The following is a 15,024-nucleotide window of genomic DNA, read 5'->3' as shown; positions in this document are numbered from 1 at the left end:
GCAGGAAGCGGCAGCTAGCCCACGCTGCTCCCTGCAGCTCCCATTGGCAAGGAACAGCGAACCGCAGCCAAAGGGAGCTGCGGGCGGCCATGCCTGCGGACGGTCAATGTAAACACTGTCTCACGGCCCACCAGTGGATTACCATTCACTGAGCTGTGTCCATTGTCATGGGCATACATGCCTTAGTATCCTCGTAGAGTCTGCCAGATGCTGTTACCGTGCTTTGTCGACAATAAACCTGGCCGGGTGCCTTCATACCTTAATGAATCTTGTGGTCATTGAGCGGTTCGCTTGAGGTCTGCTGTGCCAGCTACCTGCGCAGAGCTGGGACAGCATACAGAGGGAATACACATAATTTTATTTCCCACAAATTAGGGGGAAACCCCTCCCAAAGCCCTTACAGAGGTGGATTTTAGAAACATGTCCCCAGACCTTTTTAAATTTTCCGCTATAAGTCAGATTTGAAGTGACACTAGCTGGATGTAGGTCAGGCTCAATGGCCACTGCATATACCTGTGGGTCAGCCAGTTGCAGTGATAAATGGCAGGCTTGAAAGTCTCTTGGCCACTCTGTCTGTGGCATGCACAGTGTAACCCTAAGGCTCACATGCCAAACAGAACTCTCTTGTGGATACTGTGTTCAGTTTTGCGCTCCCCAAGGGGCAATGGATGCCATGTGCTAGCTGGAATATATCTTGAGAAATTGAGATCATTGTGGGTAGGATTGAAGCCATGCTTGATCCCCAGTTCTGGGGAAAAAAACGGCTTGTAGAATCTGTCAACCTTAGGAAAAGCTGGGGCGGGGGAGGTTCAGGGGGCACAGTATCCCCTGAGTTAAATGACCAGATGTGTTAGCTTCAGTAGAATAAAGGGGCCCAGAGCATCAACGGTATTAACCTGATCCTGTCACTGTACGATATTAACAGTTTTAAACAAAATTTGGAGTTCCAAATGCTGAGACCTTGGCCTGCTTAGTACCATGGCAAATACAACATTAAAAATGCTTTTAAACTTTATTAAATATACAAAAAAAGGAAAAATGGTTAAAGGAATTAAGTGTAAAGTATTAAGCCAGGCTTTCATTTTAACTGTCCTTTATTCTAGTGGTTCTCAAACTTTTATATTGGTGACCCCTTTCACACAGCAAACCTCTGAGTGTAACCTTATAAATATATAAAAAATGTGTTTTTAATGTAACACTGTTATAAATGCTGGAGGCAAAGTGGGGTTTGGGGGTGGAGGCTGACAGCTCGCAACCCCTCACATAAAACCTTGTGAACCCCTGAGAGGTCAAGACCCCCCAGTTTGAGAACCCCTGCTTTATTTCATTTCCCCTTTAACTGTAGAGAGTCCTTACAAGGAGAAAAACCCCTGTTTGACAGTCTCTAAAATTGTATTAGAGATGGCGGTAACGCTCCTTTTGGGGAAAAAGTTAATTGAGATGGGCTGGAGTTGTTTTTAAAGTCAGATCTTGCTTCTTTGAAGACAAAACCAGACAAACACATGCAAAAGGGGAAAAAAAGAACAGCTTCTGTCTTTTTGATGGTGACTCTCACTTGCGATCTCATTGCTGGAGAAACACTAGCGAAAGCATTGCTCTGATCAGCCACTCAGAGACCTGGTAAACTTTTACAAGCATCAGACTGTTTCAGGCATTGCTGTTAGCCAGCTCCTTGTGCACTGGCTTTACGCAGTGGTACAAAATGTATAGTTTTGGCCAGCTAAGCCAGTCTCTTATTAAACAGTAGACAAAAGGGAACAGAAGAAATAAGGTGGGGAAGGAAAAGGACACAGGAGGGATAGGGTGACAGCAAGAATCAAGGTCTCCCATCCCAGGTGGTATTCATGATTTAACCAAAGCTTGGGGAGGTGGTGTCCCTCTCTCTGGCCCAGTCTGGTCAGGATATCTCCACAATCAGGACAGTGAAGGCCCAATGGTGAAAATGCGTATCCTGGAATTCCAGGAAATAGTGGTGGTAGCAGCCATGATGGTAGAGCTCACTCCTTCCAATCCACCCACCTCCCAATCAGTCAGCGTCCACTAATTCAGCCTTCCGCTTTTCTTCTGAAACAATTTTTATGTGACAGCTTGTTGTGACAATTCACAAACCTTTACCCATTTTCCATCAGATAAGCTCATAATTGGAGTAGGACTGCTAGGTTCCAATTATTACAACAGACTCCTAATTTGGTTCACTACCCCTACTCTCTGCCCCCAGATGTCAAAGCAATCAAAGTAACTATGTGGATTTTAGGGCACTTTAGAGTAGTCCTTTAAACAGAAAGCTGTTCTTAACCTTAACTATAGCAGAGTTGTACAAGAGGGTGTGTTGGGCAACCTTAACTGTATGCCTGTAATTAGCCCCATCTTAACTTAATCCCTGGATTTGCACACAGCCAGTCTAATTTTTGGGCAGGAGACCTTCTGTATTTTCACAACCTCCTCTGCTCCTCATGCGCCTCATACCACACCATACACCCTGCTGGAGACAAGTACATCCATATAAATTTCCTGCCATGTTTCCCAACTAAGGAGCTTATAACACTTTTGTAATTGGAATTTGAGGAACAAGCCACTGGTCAAGCCTGTGGAAATTGTTAGCTGCAGAAACCTGAAAGTTCCAACTTTTTCCTTACAACACAGGGAAGTTAGACTGGGGAGAACCCTCTTAGTATCAGTGTAGAAATTAAAGTTGCTAAATCAAGCACTCAACCAGAAAATCCCAAAGTTCAGGTTTCGCCCATGAATCTTTGCCATGTTGCACACATGTAATGCTTTAACAAAGGAAACAATACTAGAAAAACATGATGTATCTATAATGAGGCGAAGTCAATACTTCAGGAAGTAGCTTAGCTTTTGGGATTTCCTGATTTTTAGTGTAGATCACCTTTAATGGTATAATAATGCAAGATTTTTGCATTCAGGTTTTTAGCTGTGTGTTTGTTTTGTTTGGGTTTTTTGGAGGAGTGGGGGTTGTGCAAAAAGAAAATGTATGCAAGCCCTTAGATGCTTATCTGTCCCTGTCTGAATGTTTCACAATTCTAGTATATTTTTCTTTACAACATTCCTGTGAGGTAGACAAGTGCTTTATCCCCATTTTGCAGATGGGGAATTGAGACACAGGAAGTCTGTGGCAGAGCTGGGAATTAAAGCTGGGTCTCCCTAGTCCTAGACTAGCATTGAAACATCCTCTTCTTCCTTAGTTGATTACAAACCAGATCACTTATCCTCTAAGTATCTGAGATGGCTGAACAGCTTTGGAAAATGTGAATACTGATCTTCGACAATGGGTTGTAATTGTCATGTTGTGACATGGTTAAAAGATGAATTTGCAGATGAAAGTGTTCTTGAGGATCTATTTTACTATTTTATTCTGCTTTAGGGACTTGTCAGCACTGAAGGCAGACCAGATAAGACTTTCTGGATCAATACTTGTCAGCTGCTTCCATCTAAGTTCTGGTACACGGCACTGGGAGTCGAACACTTTGGAAAGATCTGCCCCAAGGGATCAGACACAACAGCTTTGTGCAAGGGCTCAGGAGCTGGAGAAGGAAGTATACCAGAAAACCCAAGAAGTGATGTGCTTGCAGGTCAAAGGGAATATAGAGAAAGAGGAGCTTCAAGGCAGGTAAATTAGTCTTAAAAACCCCACACACCTTTGGGGAATGTTTCTCACCATTTATCACAGAGGCCTTTGGATTCAATCTGTATTCTCCTTCAAAGCACAGCCACTCCGTACTGGCCTTGTTTTTTGAAATGGTATTTGCTGTTGGCTTTAAAAAGAAATAGGCATAGAGGAGCCTGAATGTAAAGAAAATGGGCTCTCTGAGTGAGATGAACTTGGGAGTAATAGTGTGTGTGGAAATGGGGATTTCCTTGGAGGGTGGGAGGCAAAGCTGGGTTTACAGTTACAAGAGAACCTTAGAGTTACGAACACCAGAGTTACATACTGACTGGTCAAGCACACAACTCATTTGGAATCGGAAGTATGCAATCAAGCAGCAGCAGAGACCAAAAAAAAAAAAAGGAAACACAGTACAGAATTGTGTTAAATGTAAACTACTAAAAAAAAAAGGGGGGGAAGTTTAAAGAAAAGATTTGACAAAGTAAGGAAACTATTTCTGTGCTTGTGTCATTTAAAGCAAGATAGTTAAAAGCATAATTTTTATTTTGCATAGAAAAGTTTCAAAGCTTTAAGTCAATGTTCCGTTGTAAACTTTTGAAAAAACCATAACGTTTTGTTCAGAGTTACAAACATTTTAGAGTTACGAACAACCTCCATTCCCGAGGTGTTCATAACTCTGAGGTTCTACTGTAATGTAATTGAAGAGAAATGATGACCAGTGTAAAGGGACCGGTTCTGTCCCCCACCACAGTGCAATGCTATGGTAACCAGACCTATGCTGCAAGGGGCTGGAGAGAGAATCTCCACAGTGCAGATGCTGCATGGGGCTGCCACTTATACTGCCCCCTTGCAAGACCAGGTGCAGGGACATGTTGGGGGCATCTACACAGTGCTCAAAGTTACAGGGTTCCTGGGTGTGACACAGCCCGTAATCAGCCCTTCATGGGGCTGCTATAACTTACCATACCAGAACCACAGAGCACCTCAGAATCCTGAAGGCCCAAAGGTGGCTTAAAGCCATCTCTGTCCCCTCCCTCTAGGCTGAGTCTTCTGTGGTGTATGTCATGGAGGTGCTGCACAGACTTTCAGACATAGTTCCTATGCAGTTGATGGTGTACCAAGCTTTTGGAATATTGCACAGACTTTTTCTTCTCAGGGTGATGGAGCTCTCAGCCTTGCTGGCGCAGTCCCAGAAGCAGAATGAGGAGAAAGAAATGACCGTGAAGACGCTTAGTGACACGATGGAGATTCTGGTGTGTGAGAAATTTGTGGAAAAGCAACCCAACAGAAAAGCTCTTGGGTTTGAGCTGTGTTTTTCCCCCAGCCTCAGCATAAAGAGTTGTGGCTTCCTCCATATATGGGAACATAAGGCACTTTGCCTAACTGTGTGTTTTGTGGTTGGCAACGGAAGGCTGGGCAGCGGCAGGGGACCTGTGTGCACATCTCATCCAGCATCGGGGAGCTTGTAACAGAACATTTCACCTCAGACACTTGTAATCCAGTTAGGGCAGTGACCAAAGACTGTCAGCATATGACAGACAGCTTCTCTTTTTATCCAGAATGACTTGTTGGCCTGTCTCGTTCAGAGTTATCAGGTGTTCACATTGAAGTTGGTGTCCTTGTTCATTTCAGCAGAGAGGATAAGGATTGACTGGGCCATGAAGAGTAATGTACCCTTTCATCCCGAGAGCTGGCCCTTCTTTTCGGAGTTGAGGCACAGTGGCAAGTCAGTGCTAGGGGAGATGGGAATGCTCCAACTCATCCTTTCTTTATTCTGTTTCTAGGAGGCCAGTCGGGTGGCGGTAGAATATAAAGCTTCACTGACCAAGAATGCCAAAGAAGAAACCCTTTCCCTTCATCAGGTGATAAAAGACATAACTCAGGTAAATAAAATGTTCTGGCGCTATAGCCATTCTGCTACAGACATATCTGGGAAAGGCACAGGAAGTGCACAATATATGTGTACATGTCCAAAGGCCAGAAATCTGGGAAAAGACCCTGACTTGGAAAATCTAACTTCTCACATCTCACTTGCCTGTAAATTGCCTTTCACTGTGGGCCAGATCCTGTAGACTTTGCGTAGACCTTACTCAAGCAAACATTGAAGTCACTGGGAGTTTTGCCTGAGAAGGAATGTAGGGGTCAAGTCGTGTCTTTTTGGAACATTAACAGTATTTTTTTTTTATCCTTATCCTGGCTTTGCTGAAACACTTGTTCAGCCTTCTGCCTTAATAACTTATTATCTCATCTCATCTCTTTGCCTCTCCAGCCCAGCCCAGTCCTCCCTCTTCAAAGTGATAGTCATTAAACTGGGTTTTCAAAAACAGTGTTTGGATGGTCCCTTACACCCTTTGCACTGCACCAGTGCCTCCAACCTTCTTCCCTCCAGCTCGTCCATTTCTCTGACTGTCCTCCCCACACCCTCATTTCCCCAAGGCTGCAACTGCCTGCTAGCTCCACCCTCTTCCCTGCCATCACATGTCCCTGGTAAGATTGGAGGGGCCATGGAGAGAAGGGCAAGTAGTGGGGTCTGAGGAGTGCATATAATAGCTGGATAGGTCCATCAATGGCTATTAGCCAGAATGGGCAGGGATGGTATCCACAGCCTCTGTTTGCTAGAAGCTGGTAATGGGCGACAGGGGATGGATTGCTTGATGATTGTATTGTATAAGTAGGGGCATAGCGAGCAGATCGAGGGACGTGATCGTTCCCCTCTATTCGACATTGGTGAGGCCTCATCTGGAGTACTGTGTCCAGTTTTGGGCCCCACACTTCAAGAAGGATGTGGATAAATTGGAGAGAGTCCAGCGAAGGGCAACAAAAATGATTAGGGGACTGGAACACATGAGTTATGAGGAGAGGCTGAGGGAGCTTGGATTGTTTAGCCTGCAGAAGAGAAGAATGAGGGGGGATTTGATAGCTGCTTTCAACTACCTGAAAGGGGGTTCCAAAGAGGATGGCTCTAGACTGTTCTCAATGGTAGCAGATGACAGAACGAGGAGTAATGGTCTCAAGTTGCAGTGGGGGAGGTTTAGATTGGATATTAGGAAAAACTTTTTCACTAAGAGGGTGGTGAAACACTGGAATGCGTTACCTAGGGAGGTGGTAGAATCTCCTTCCTTAGAGGTTTTTAAGGTCAGGCTTGACAAAGCCCTGGCTGGGATTATTTAACTGGGAATTGGTCCTGCTTTGAGCAGGGGGTTGGACTAGATGACCTGGGGTCCCTTCCAACCCTGATATTCTATGATTCTATGATTCTATGATTACCTGTTCTATTCATTCCCTCTGAAGCACCTGGCATTGGCCACAGTTGGAAGACAGGATACTGGGCTAGATGGACCTTTGGTCTGACCCAGTATGGCTGTTCTTGAGACAAGAAGGGGCAGGTGAGGTGAGTTGAGATCCAGATCCCTACCCCAGATCTGTGCGTAGTGTGTGGGACGGGTCTCTACACACATGCATTCACCAGAGGAGGCTCAGAGGGGAGTGACATGCCCCATTGATCTCAATGAAATGTTCTCAGATGGATGAGAATACCCCATGGAGATGAATACCGCCTGAAATAATAGTTCAGAGAGGTGTGAACTTAGGACGTAAACTCACTGTGCTGCTCAAGTTCAGTGGCTGCATCACGTCACTTTGGGCCACCCAGTTAAACTGACTCAGCAACTCAGCCTTAGCCCTGGTCTACACTAGGACTTTAGGTCGAATTTAGCAGCGTTAAATCGATGTAAACCTGTACCTGTCCACACGATGAAGCCCTTTATTTCGACTTAAAGGGCTCTTAAAATCGATTTCCTTACTCCACCCCGACAAGTGGATTAGCGCTTAAATCGGCCTTGGCCGGTCGAATTTGGGGTACTGTGGACACAATTCGACGGTATTGGCCTCCGGGAGCTATCCCAGAGTGCTCCATTGTGACACTGCTCTGGACTGCTCTCAACTCAGATGCACGATTGTTTGCCTTTGCTCTGACACAGGGAGGGGCGACTGAAGACACGGCTTACAGGGTTGGCTTATAGGGAGCTAAAATCAACAAAGGGGGTGGCTTTACATCAAGGAGTATTTCAGACAGGACTTCACGGAGGGTTCCAATAAGAAATGGTGCACCTAAGTTATTGTTCTTATTGGAACAAGGAGGTTAGTCTGGCCTCTGATTGATACATGGCTAGATTTACCTCGCTGCACCTTCTCTGTGCGTGACTGCAGTGTGACCTAGAGGAATGAGTCCCCTAGACGGGGGGCGGGGAGGGGGTTTGCAAATGAGTACAAAACAAATCTGGTCTGTTTCTTGTTTTGATACACTCCATCTATCTTTTACATCTTTGGCTGGCAGCAGACGATGCAGAAGGACTGCATGCCATCCACATCTCATGGCTGCTCGGCAGAAGATGGTACAATAGGACTGCTAGCCATCCTCATCTCTTGCCTGCCCGGCAGAAGATGATGCAATAGGATTGCTAGCAATCCGTATCACCTGCCTGCTCACCATAAGATGGTTCAATAGGACTGACTGCAGGACTAAAGAGAATGACTTGATCAAGTCACTCCAAATTTAGTCCCTGCGCCCATGTCTGCCCAGGCGCTCCTGATCGACCTCCCACAGGCAACCAGGAGCACCTCGGACATGACGATGACGGCTACCAGTCCTATTGCACCGTCTGCTGCCACAAGGCAATGGGTTGCTGCTGCTGTGTAGCAATGCAGTACCACGTCTGCCAGCACCCAGGAGACATACGGTGACAGTGAGCTGAGTGGGCTCCATGCTAGCCGTGGTATGGCGTCTGCACAGGTAACTCAGGAAAAAAGGCGCGAAACGATTGTCTGCCCTTGCTTTCACGGAGGGAGGGAGGGAAAGGGGGCCTGACGATATGTACCCAGAACCACCCGTGACAATGTTTTAGCCCCATCAGGCATTGGGATCTCAACCCAGAATTCCAATGGGCAGCGGAGACTGCGGGAACTGTGGAATAGCTACCCACAGTGCAACACTCCGGAAGTCGACTCTAGCCTCGGTACTGTAGAAGCACTCCGCCGAGTTAATGCACTTAATGCACTTAAAGCATTTTCTGTGGGGACACACACACTGGAATATATAAAACCGATTTCTAAAAAATCGACTTCTATAAATTCAACCTAATTTCGTAGTGTAGACATACCCTTAGTATTGCTACATATGCACATTTCACTCTCTTTAACATGTCAGTTATGGTTAACCCATATTGGAGTTCCCAACTTTATTCAAACTCTTTCAGTATTGCTTCCCCAAAGGGGCAGCAGGGGCTGTGTGCTAGCTGAGATCAACCCTGAGCAGGTGATATCAGTTTTGGCATAGTTTGAGACCCAGGTGTGTGGTGGGCCAGAAAAAAGAGGATTTTGATATCACGTGGCTTTTTCTCAGGAACATGTTGCTCAAGTGACCCCAGATTTGGTCCACTAACCCTACCCATGAAGCATAGCAAATGTCAGGACACTCTGATTCAGTATGTGGAAAAGTAGTCTGCTAAACAGTGAGTCACAACCGTTACTATAGTGCAGCTACTGCTCTGCTGTAATTACTCAGGGATGTTATGGGTTCTTCACCTGAAATCTTTAATTCAAGATCAGGATGTATTTTGTAAAAGATCAGATCTACCATAACCAGAAGTTATGGGTCTGATGCAGGATGAAATTATCTGGCCCATGTATGCAAGAGGTCAGAGTAGATCATAATGTTCCCATCTGGCCTTACATTTGTGAATAATCGACTGTAAAAACTGGCATTATTTAGATTGCATGAACAAGTGTAGGAAGGGAACTGACTGAGTGTCCCATGGCTAGGGCACTAGACTGCAACTCGGAATTAGAGATGCTATTTCTGCTTTACTCTGTGACTTTGGGCAAGTTACTTGGGCCAGAATTCTCAGCGTTGGGTGCCTAAAGATAATTTCCTAAATTCATACTAAGACTCCTAAATGAAAGTGGCTCACTTTTGAGAGGGGCTGAGCAAGTGCTGCTTTCAAATGATTTAAATGAAAAATTAGGTTATCTTTATTGAGGCACCCTTGTTTGAAGACTATGGCTTTCATCTCTCATCTGTAAAGTGGCAATAACACTTCCCTTCCTTCGTAAAGCCATGTGAGAGCATCAAAAGAAAATCACTAAAGAAATGCTGAGTATTGTTATCCAGATTATGGAAGATACATCAGTTTTCACTGTCCCATGACAGAAGAATAAGGGTGGGTCCTTTGTGGGTCCTTTGCTGAGGTTAGGGTACAGTGAATATAGAACAAATGAAAGGAAATGGTGCTTCAAACAACAAAATCTGCCTCGGAAATGTACTGGATGTATTAGGTCAGATATGGCGGCTGTATTTATTTTTTATGACCAATAACACTTGTTAGAAATCCCAATATAAGAGTAATCAAATCTCCTACTTCAAGGCCTTGCCTGATTGCTGCAGGGGTCAGGAGGGACATTATTTTCTTTTCCCTATACAGCACTACATAATTGGCTCTCATTCTGGGCCACAGCCCTCCAAGGAGCATCTGAGCAGTCCCTTCCAGGATTCAGGGAGTGAAGGAGAACTTCCTCCCAGCCTGTCTCAGAAGCCCTAGATGTGGGCCCTGAAACAGGATGCTAGCACTTATTTCATGTCCCAACCTCTCTGTGTTCCATTTTGCCATGGCCTCTCCTGTCACTCTGTCAGCAGCTTGACAATTTCTGGCTCTTAAGTTTAACACCATGTGACATGGCAGGGCTTCTCCCCAACTTCCAAGCATATACTGCCATGTCCAGTGTCCTTTAAGATTTAGTGTACAAACATAAGGAAATAAAACAAACACAAACGTCCCTTTGCTCAACCTTTTGTCTTAGGGTTTCATGACTCCACTCCCAGGCATCTCGGACAATCCAGCTATTTGCAGCTTCCCAGTCCCAGTCCACTCTGCTCCCTTTCTGGAACACCAGCTCGAGGGCTACTTCCTGGGAACCTGGTCCTTGCTCCAAGGACCCACCACAGGAGTTAACTCCACTCCTCTGGGGGAATCTTTCCCCAGGCACAGCCTGCCCCAATCACTCCTCTCTGTCCTGCCCTCTGACAAGTCTTTGTAGCCCCAGGTGTAGCCCTTCCCCTTTTCATTGGCTCAGTTGGGCCCACCTGCTCTGACACAGGAAAGCTGGGCCTGGTCTGCTCACAAGGACCAGGTACCCTTTGACATACCACTCTTTTTCTGGTACTTCCAGAGCCCTTTGTTACTAGCCCCATGGCTGTCTGCCCAAGAGCACTTTGATAAAGTCTTAGAACTTCTGTGTGCTTGGCGTTCCTTACCCACATGCCTCCTGGACTTCCTTTCCTGCTTGTGGCCTTTAACTGGGCAACCTTACTGTTAGCTGCATGGTCCACATGCATGTTGTGTGAGGCGAGTCATTATTGTTCTGTCTGTTTGTTCATTTAATCCATATAAGTTTAAATGTCTTTTCACTTGTATTTTTCAGTCAATCTGATGTGCTGATGAGTAATTCTTCTTTCCCTGCACATCTGTATAAGTCCTCTGTGTTTCCTTTGCACGTGCTGGTAACATTAACTCATTCTTTTTGACTGCCCCTGGTTTTCCTTACAAACTTTAGTTGACTGACTGTTCCTCTTAGGTTGCCTCCCTTTCTCCATTCCCAGCGCAGGAATTTTAACCTCAGATCTTTGCATAGAGCTTCATGAAGCTTCTTTGGCCAGTTCTTGCTCTTTTCAACCTACTGTTTCAGAGGAATTATGATCAGTTGCTCTTCTATTACCATATTCTTCAGAATTCTTCAGCTGCTTTCTCCTCTGGGGAGTTTTAATACTACTTTTCATGGGTATTGGTCACTAGAGGCCTGATTCTGTTACATTAAAGCTCTTTATATCTCTCTGACGGCATAAAGAAGCCTTAAATGAGGCAGAAACGGTGCCTGGGGGCCACAAGAAGCTGAGCAGTGGTTAAAGTAAGCCCCCAGAAGGCCTAGAATGGAGGGAGTACAAACATAACATCCATTCCTGCCCCACGGTTTTTCTCTTGTTCTGCATTATTCTGGAAGCACCCGTACCTGAAATGCAGGAGGTCATGGCCACCAGAACCAATCTTCCCTATTGCCTGAAGGGTGGCATGGAGGAGGAGGGAGACATAGGTAAATAAGAGTGAGTGATAGGAGGGAAAGAGTAACAGCTTGGTCTGGGGTTTCAGGCCGTGCTAGACGATACTGACAACGCAGTCAACATCTCATGGGCTGAGAGCTCCCAGCATCCTGAATCCAGCGCCCTCTCCTCCCTGATGAGTTCCAGTGACATGGAAAGGGCCCTCGTTCTGGTGCACGAAGCATTGTCAAGGAGGTGCCGGGCAGTACAGGTGAGCGGGATCGGGTGCAGGATTCTTTTGACACTGGCAGCAATTTCCCCAACCCCACTGCCAGCCCACTCTCTCAAATGCCTATGCCTCGTCCGGCCTTTCCCCCTCCACTCACTCCTGCCCTCCAGCCATCCTTCTCTCCACACGGAGACTGCCATTCCTCTGCCCCCACTACCTCTGTAATTTCCCCTCACAACCTGAGCACCCTCCCACACTGGATCACATCTTTTGCCCTCAGATGATCCGCTCCTCTCCTGACTCTCCCAGCTGACGTATGTTTGAACTATCTCCCTGCACTCTTCAGCTGCTGTTGCCCTCAGGCCTAACTGTTGACCTCCTCCTAGCTGGTCCTCCTGGACCCATCTTCTCAACCCCTTCCTGCTCATACACTCATTCCGCCTCTTCCCCTGGCAGGCCCTAAGGGAGCAGCTTTCAGCCAGCCAGAATGCTGTCCATTCTCTGCAACATCAGGAAAGGCAGCAGGAAGAGGAATGCAAGATGCTGAGGCAGAGGCTCCAGCAACTGGAAGAGAACTGCAAGACACTCACCAGCCAGATGCAGCATCTCCAATCACTGGTGGAAACGCTCAGCAGGTCAGCCCTATGTCCTCCCTCCACGTCGTATAGGGACTTCAGTAGCAGTGTTTGGGGCTAAGAGCTCTCTTGTTCCATAGTAAATCTGGCTCTGCTTCTCAGGTTAGTCTTTTCCTGTCACCAGCAATTCATGTTCCTAGCCACTGCCCCATCTCCAGGCTGCCTGAGGGAATTGGAGAGCTGCCCGAGTACAGTGTGTGTCCAGTCCAACCTCTGCCACCCTTAAACTAAGCTCCCTAGGAGCATCCTGCATCCCCAGGTTGTAGAGAGGCTCTCTGCCAAGCACTGCATCCCACTGAGTGAGAACAACAGCCTCCCCAGCCCCTTTCCCCCACCTCATCTCCCAGGAGAGGAAAAGAGGTTCACATGCAGCAATTACTTCTTAACCCCTCCCCCCACATTCAATCCTGACGGGTGTGGATGGGATCTGCTCATGCCAGATTATCCTCATTCTGCTGACTGGGCCCTGCCTCTTTGCAGTGACCGTGTGAACCTGGAGAAGGCCAGGGAAGAGCTGCAGCAACAGCTGGAGGTGTCTGAGCAGGAGGCCTGGCGCTTGCGCCGAAGCAACACTGAGCTACAACTGAAGGAAGATTTGTCTCAAGGGGAGAAGGAGGAGCAGCAGCTGGAGATGGAGAGGATCCTTCGGGAGAGGGAGCGCCTGTGAGCTCTTCTGTCATCTGTCCACAGGGCGAGGGGTTGGGGCACTGTGGAAGCATGCTGGGAATGGTGGCTGAGTGCTGGAGGTGGCAGTGATGGGTGGCTGCACAGGCATGGAGGTGGAAGCTAGGAGCTGAAGGGAGGCACCAGGGAAGGGAACATGGGGTCGGGTTAGGATGGTGAGTGCAATTTTTGGCTTTTATTTCCATGATATTAGATTATTGCTAATCTTCCGTGTGGCCTCATCCCCTCCTCCCTTCATTCCACTATTGGTCCTTGGAGGGCAGGGTTTGTACTTAATCATCCCTGATGTCCTGACTCTTTTCAGTCTTTGCTTACTGACTGAGACATGAAAATGGTTCTTCCTTGCAGATTTCAGAGTAACAGCTGTGTTAGTCTGTATTCGCAAAAAGAAAAGGAGTACTTGGGGCACCTTAGAGACTAACCAATTTATTTGAGCGTAAGCTTTCGTGAGCTACAGCTCACTTCATTGGATGCATACTGTGGAAACTGCAGAAGACATTATATACACAGAGACCATGAAACAATACCTCCTCCCACCCCACTCTCCTGCTAGTAATAGCTTATCTAAAGTGATCACTCTCCTTACAATGTGTATGATAATCAAGTTGGGCCATTTCCAGCACAAATCCAGGTTTTTTCACCCTCTGCCCCCCCCCCCAACTCACTCTCCTGCTGGTAATAGCCCATCCAAAGTGACCACTCTCTTTACAGTGTGTATGATAATCAAGATGGGCCATTTCCAGCACAAATCTAGGTTTTCTCATCCCCCCCCCTTCCAAAACCCACACACACAAACTCACTCTCCTGCTGGTAATAGCTTATCCAAAGTGACCACTCTCCTTACAATGTGTATGAAAATCAAGGTGGGCCATTTCCAGCACAAATCCAGGTTTTCTCACCCCCCCACCCCCATACACACACAAACTCACTCTCCGGCTGGTAACAGCCCATCCAAAGTGACCACTCTCCCCACAATGTGCACGATAATCAAGGTGGGCCATTTCCAGCACAAATCCAAGTCTTCTCACCCCCCCCCCACCCCTACCCCCACACAAACTCACTCTGCTGCTGGTAATAGCTCATCCAAACTGACCACTCTCCTTACAATGTGTATGATAATCAAGGTGGGCCATTTCCAGCATAAATCCAAGTTCTAAATAAGCCATAAAAATATTGGCATACTGTGGGGCCATGCGGGTACCCATAGCAGTGCCGCTGATCTGAAGGTATACATTGTCCCAAAAAGTAAAATAGTTATGGGTAAGGACAAAGTCACAAAGTTCAGCCACCAGGTTAGCCATGACATTATCGGGGATAGTGTTCTTGATGGCTTGTAGTCCATCTTTGTGTGGAATGTTGGTGTAGAGGGCTTCTACATCCATAGTGGCCAGGATGGTGTTATCAGGAAGATCACCGATGGATTGTAGTTTCCTCAGGAAGTCAGTGGTGTCTCGAAGGTAGCTGGGAGTGCTGGTTGCGTAGGGCCTGTGGAGGGAGTCTACATAGCCAGACAATCCTGCTGTCAGGGTGCCAAAGCCTGAGATGATGGGGCACCCAGGATTTCCAGGTTTATGGATCTTGGGTAGTAGATAGAATATCCCAGGTCGGGGTTCCAGGGGTGTGTCTGTGCGGATTTGATCTTGTGCTTTTTCAGGAAGTTTCTTGAGCAAATGCTGTAGTTGCTTTTGGTAACTCTCAGTGGGATCATAGGGTAATGGCTTGTAGAAAGTGGAGTTGAAGAGCTGCCGAGCAGCCTCTTGTT

At 46.8% G+C, this 15,024-nt stretch overlaps 1 protein-coding gene across 14 annotated transcripts in view; it reads left to right on the top strand.

The window, feature by feature from the left end:
* CEP250 (centrosomal protein 250) overlaps positions 1–15,024 on the top strand; it is a 121,387-nt gene that overhangs the window by 27,392 nt on the left and 78,971 nt on the right. For all 14 annotated transcript variants that reach the window (XM_073310071.2, XM_073310062.2, XM_073310065.2 and 11 more), the window contains 6 exons: positions 3,383–3,628; positions 4,782–4,878; positions 5,410–5,508; positions 11,824–11,985; positions 12,400–12,578; positions 13,059–13,241. In XM_073310071.2, coding sequence (XP_073166172.1) covers positions 3,383–3,628; positions 4,782–4,878; positions 5,410–5,508; positions 11,824–11,985; positions 12,400–12,578; positions 13,059–13,241 — 966 coding nt within the window. The remainder of the gene's footprint in view (positions 1–3,382; positions 3,629–4,781; positions 4,879–5,409; positions 5,509–11,823; positions 11,986–12,399; positions 12,579–13,058; positions 13,242–15,024) is intronic.

Source organism: Lepidochelys kempii, chromosome 13 (assembly GCF_965140285.1).
Source record: "Lepidochelys kempii isolate rLepKem1 chromosome 13, rLepKem1.hap1, whole genome shotgun sequence".
NCBI lineage: Eukaryota > Metazoa > Chordata > Testudines > Cheloniidae > Lepidochelys > Lepidochelys kempii.
Note: the sequence above shows the minus strand (reverse complement) of the source record. Positions and strands in the feature narration are given on the sequence as shown.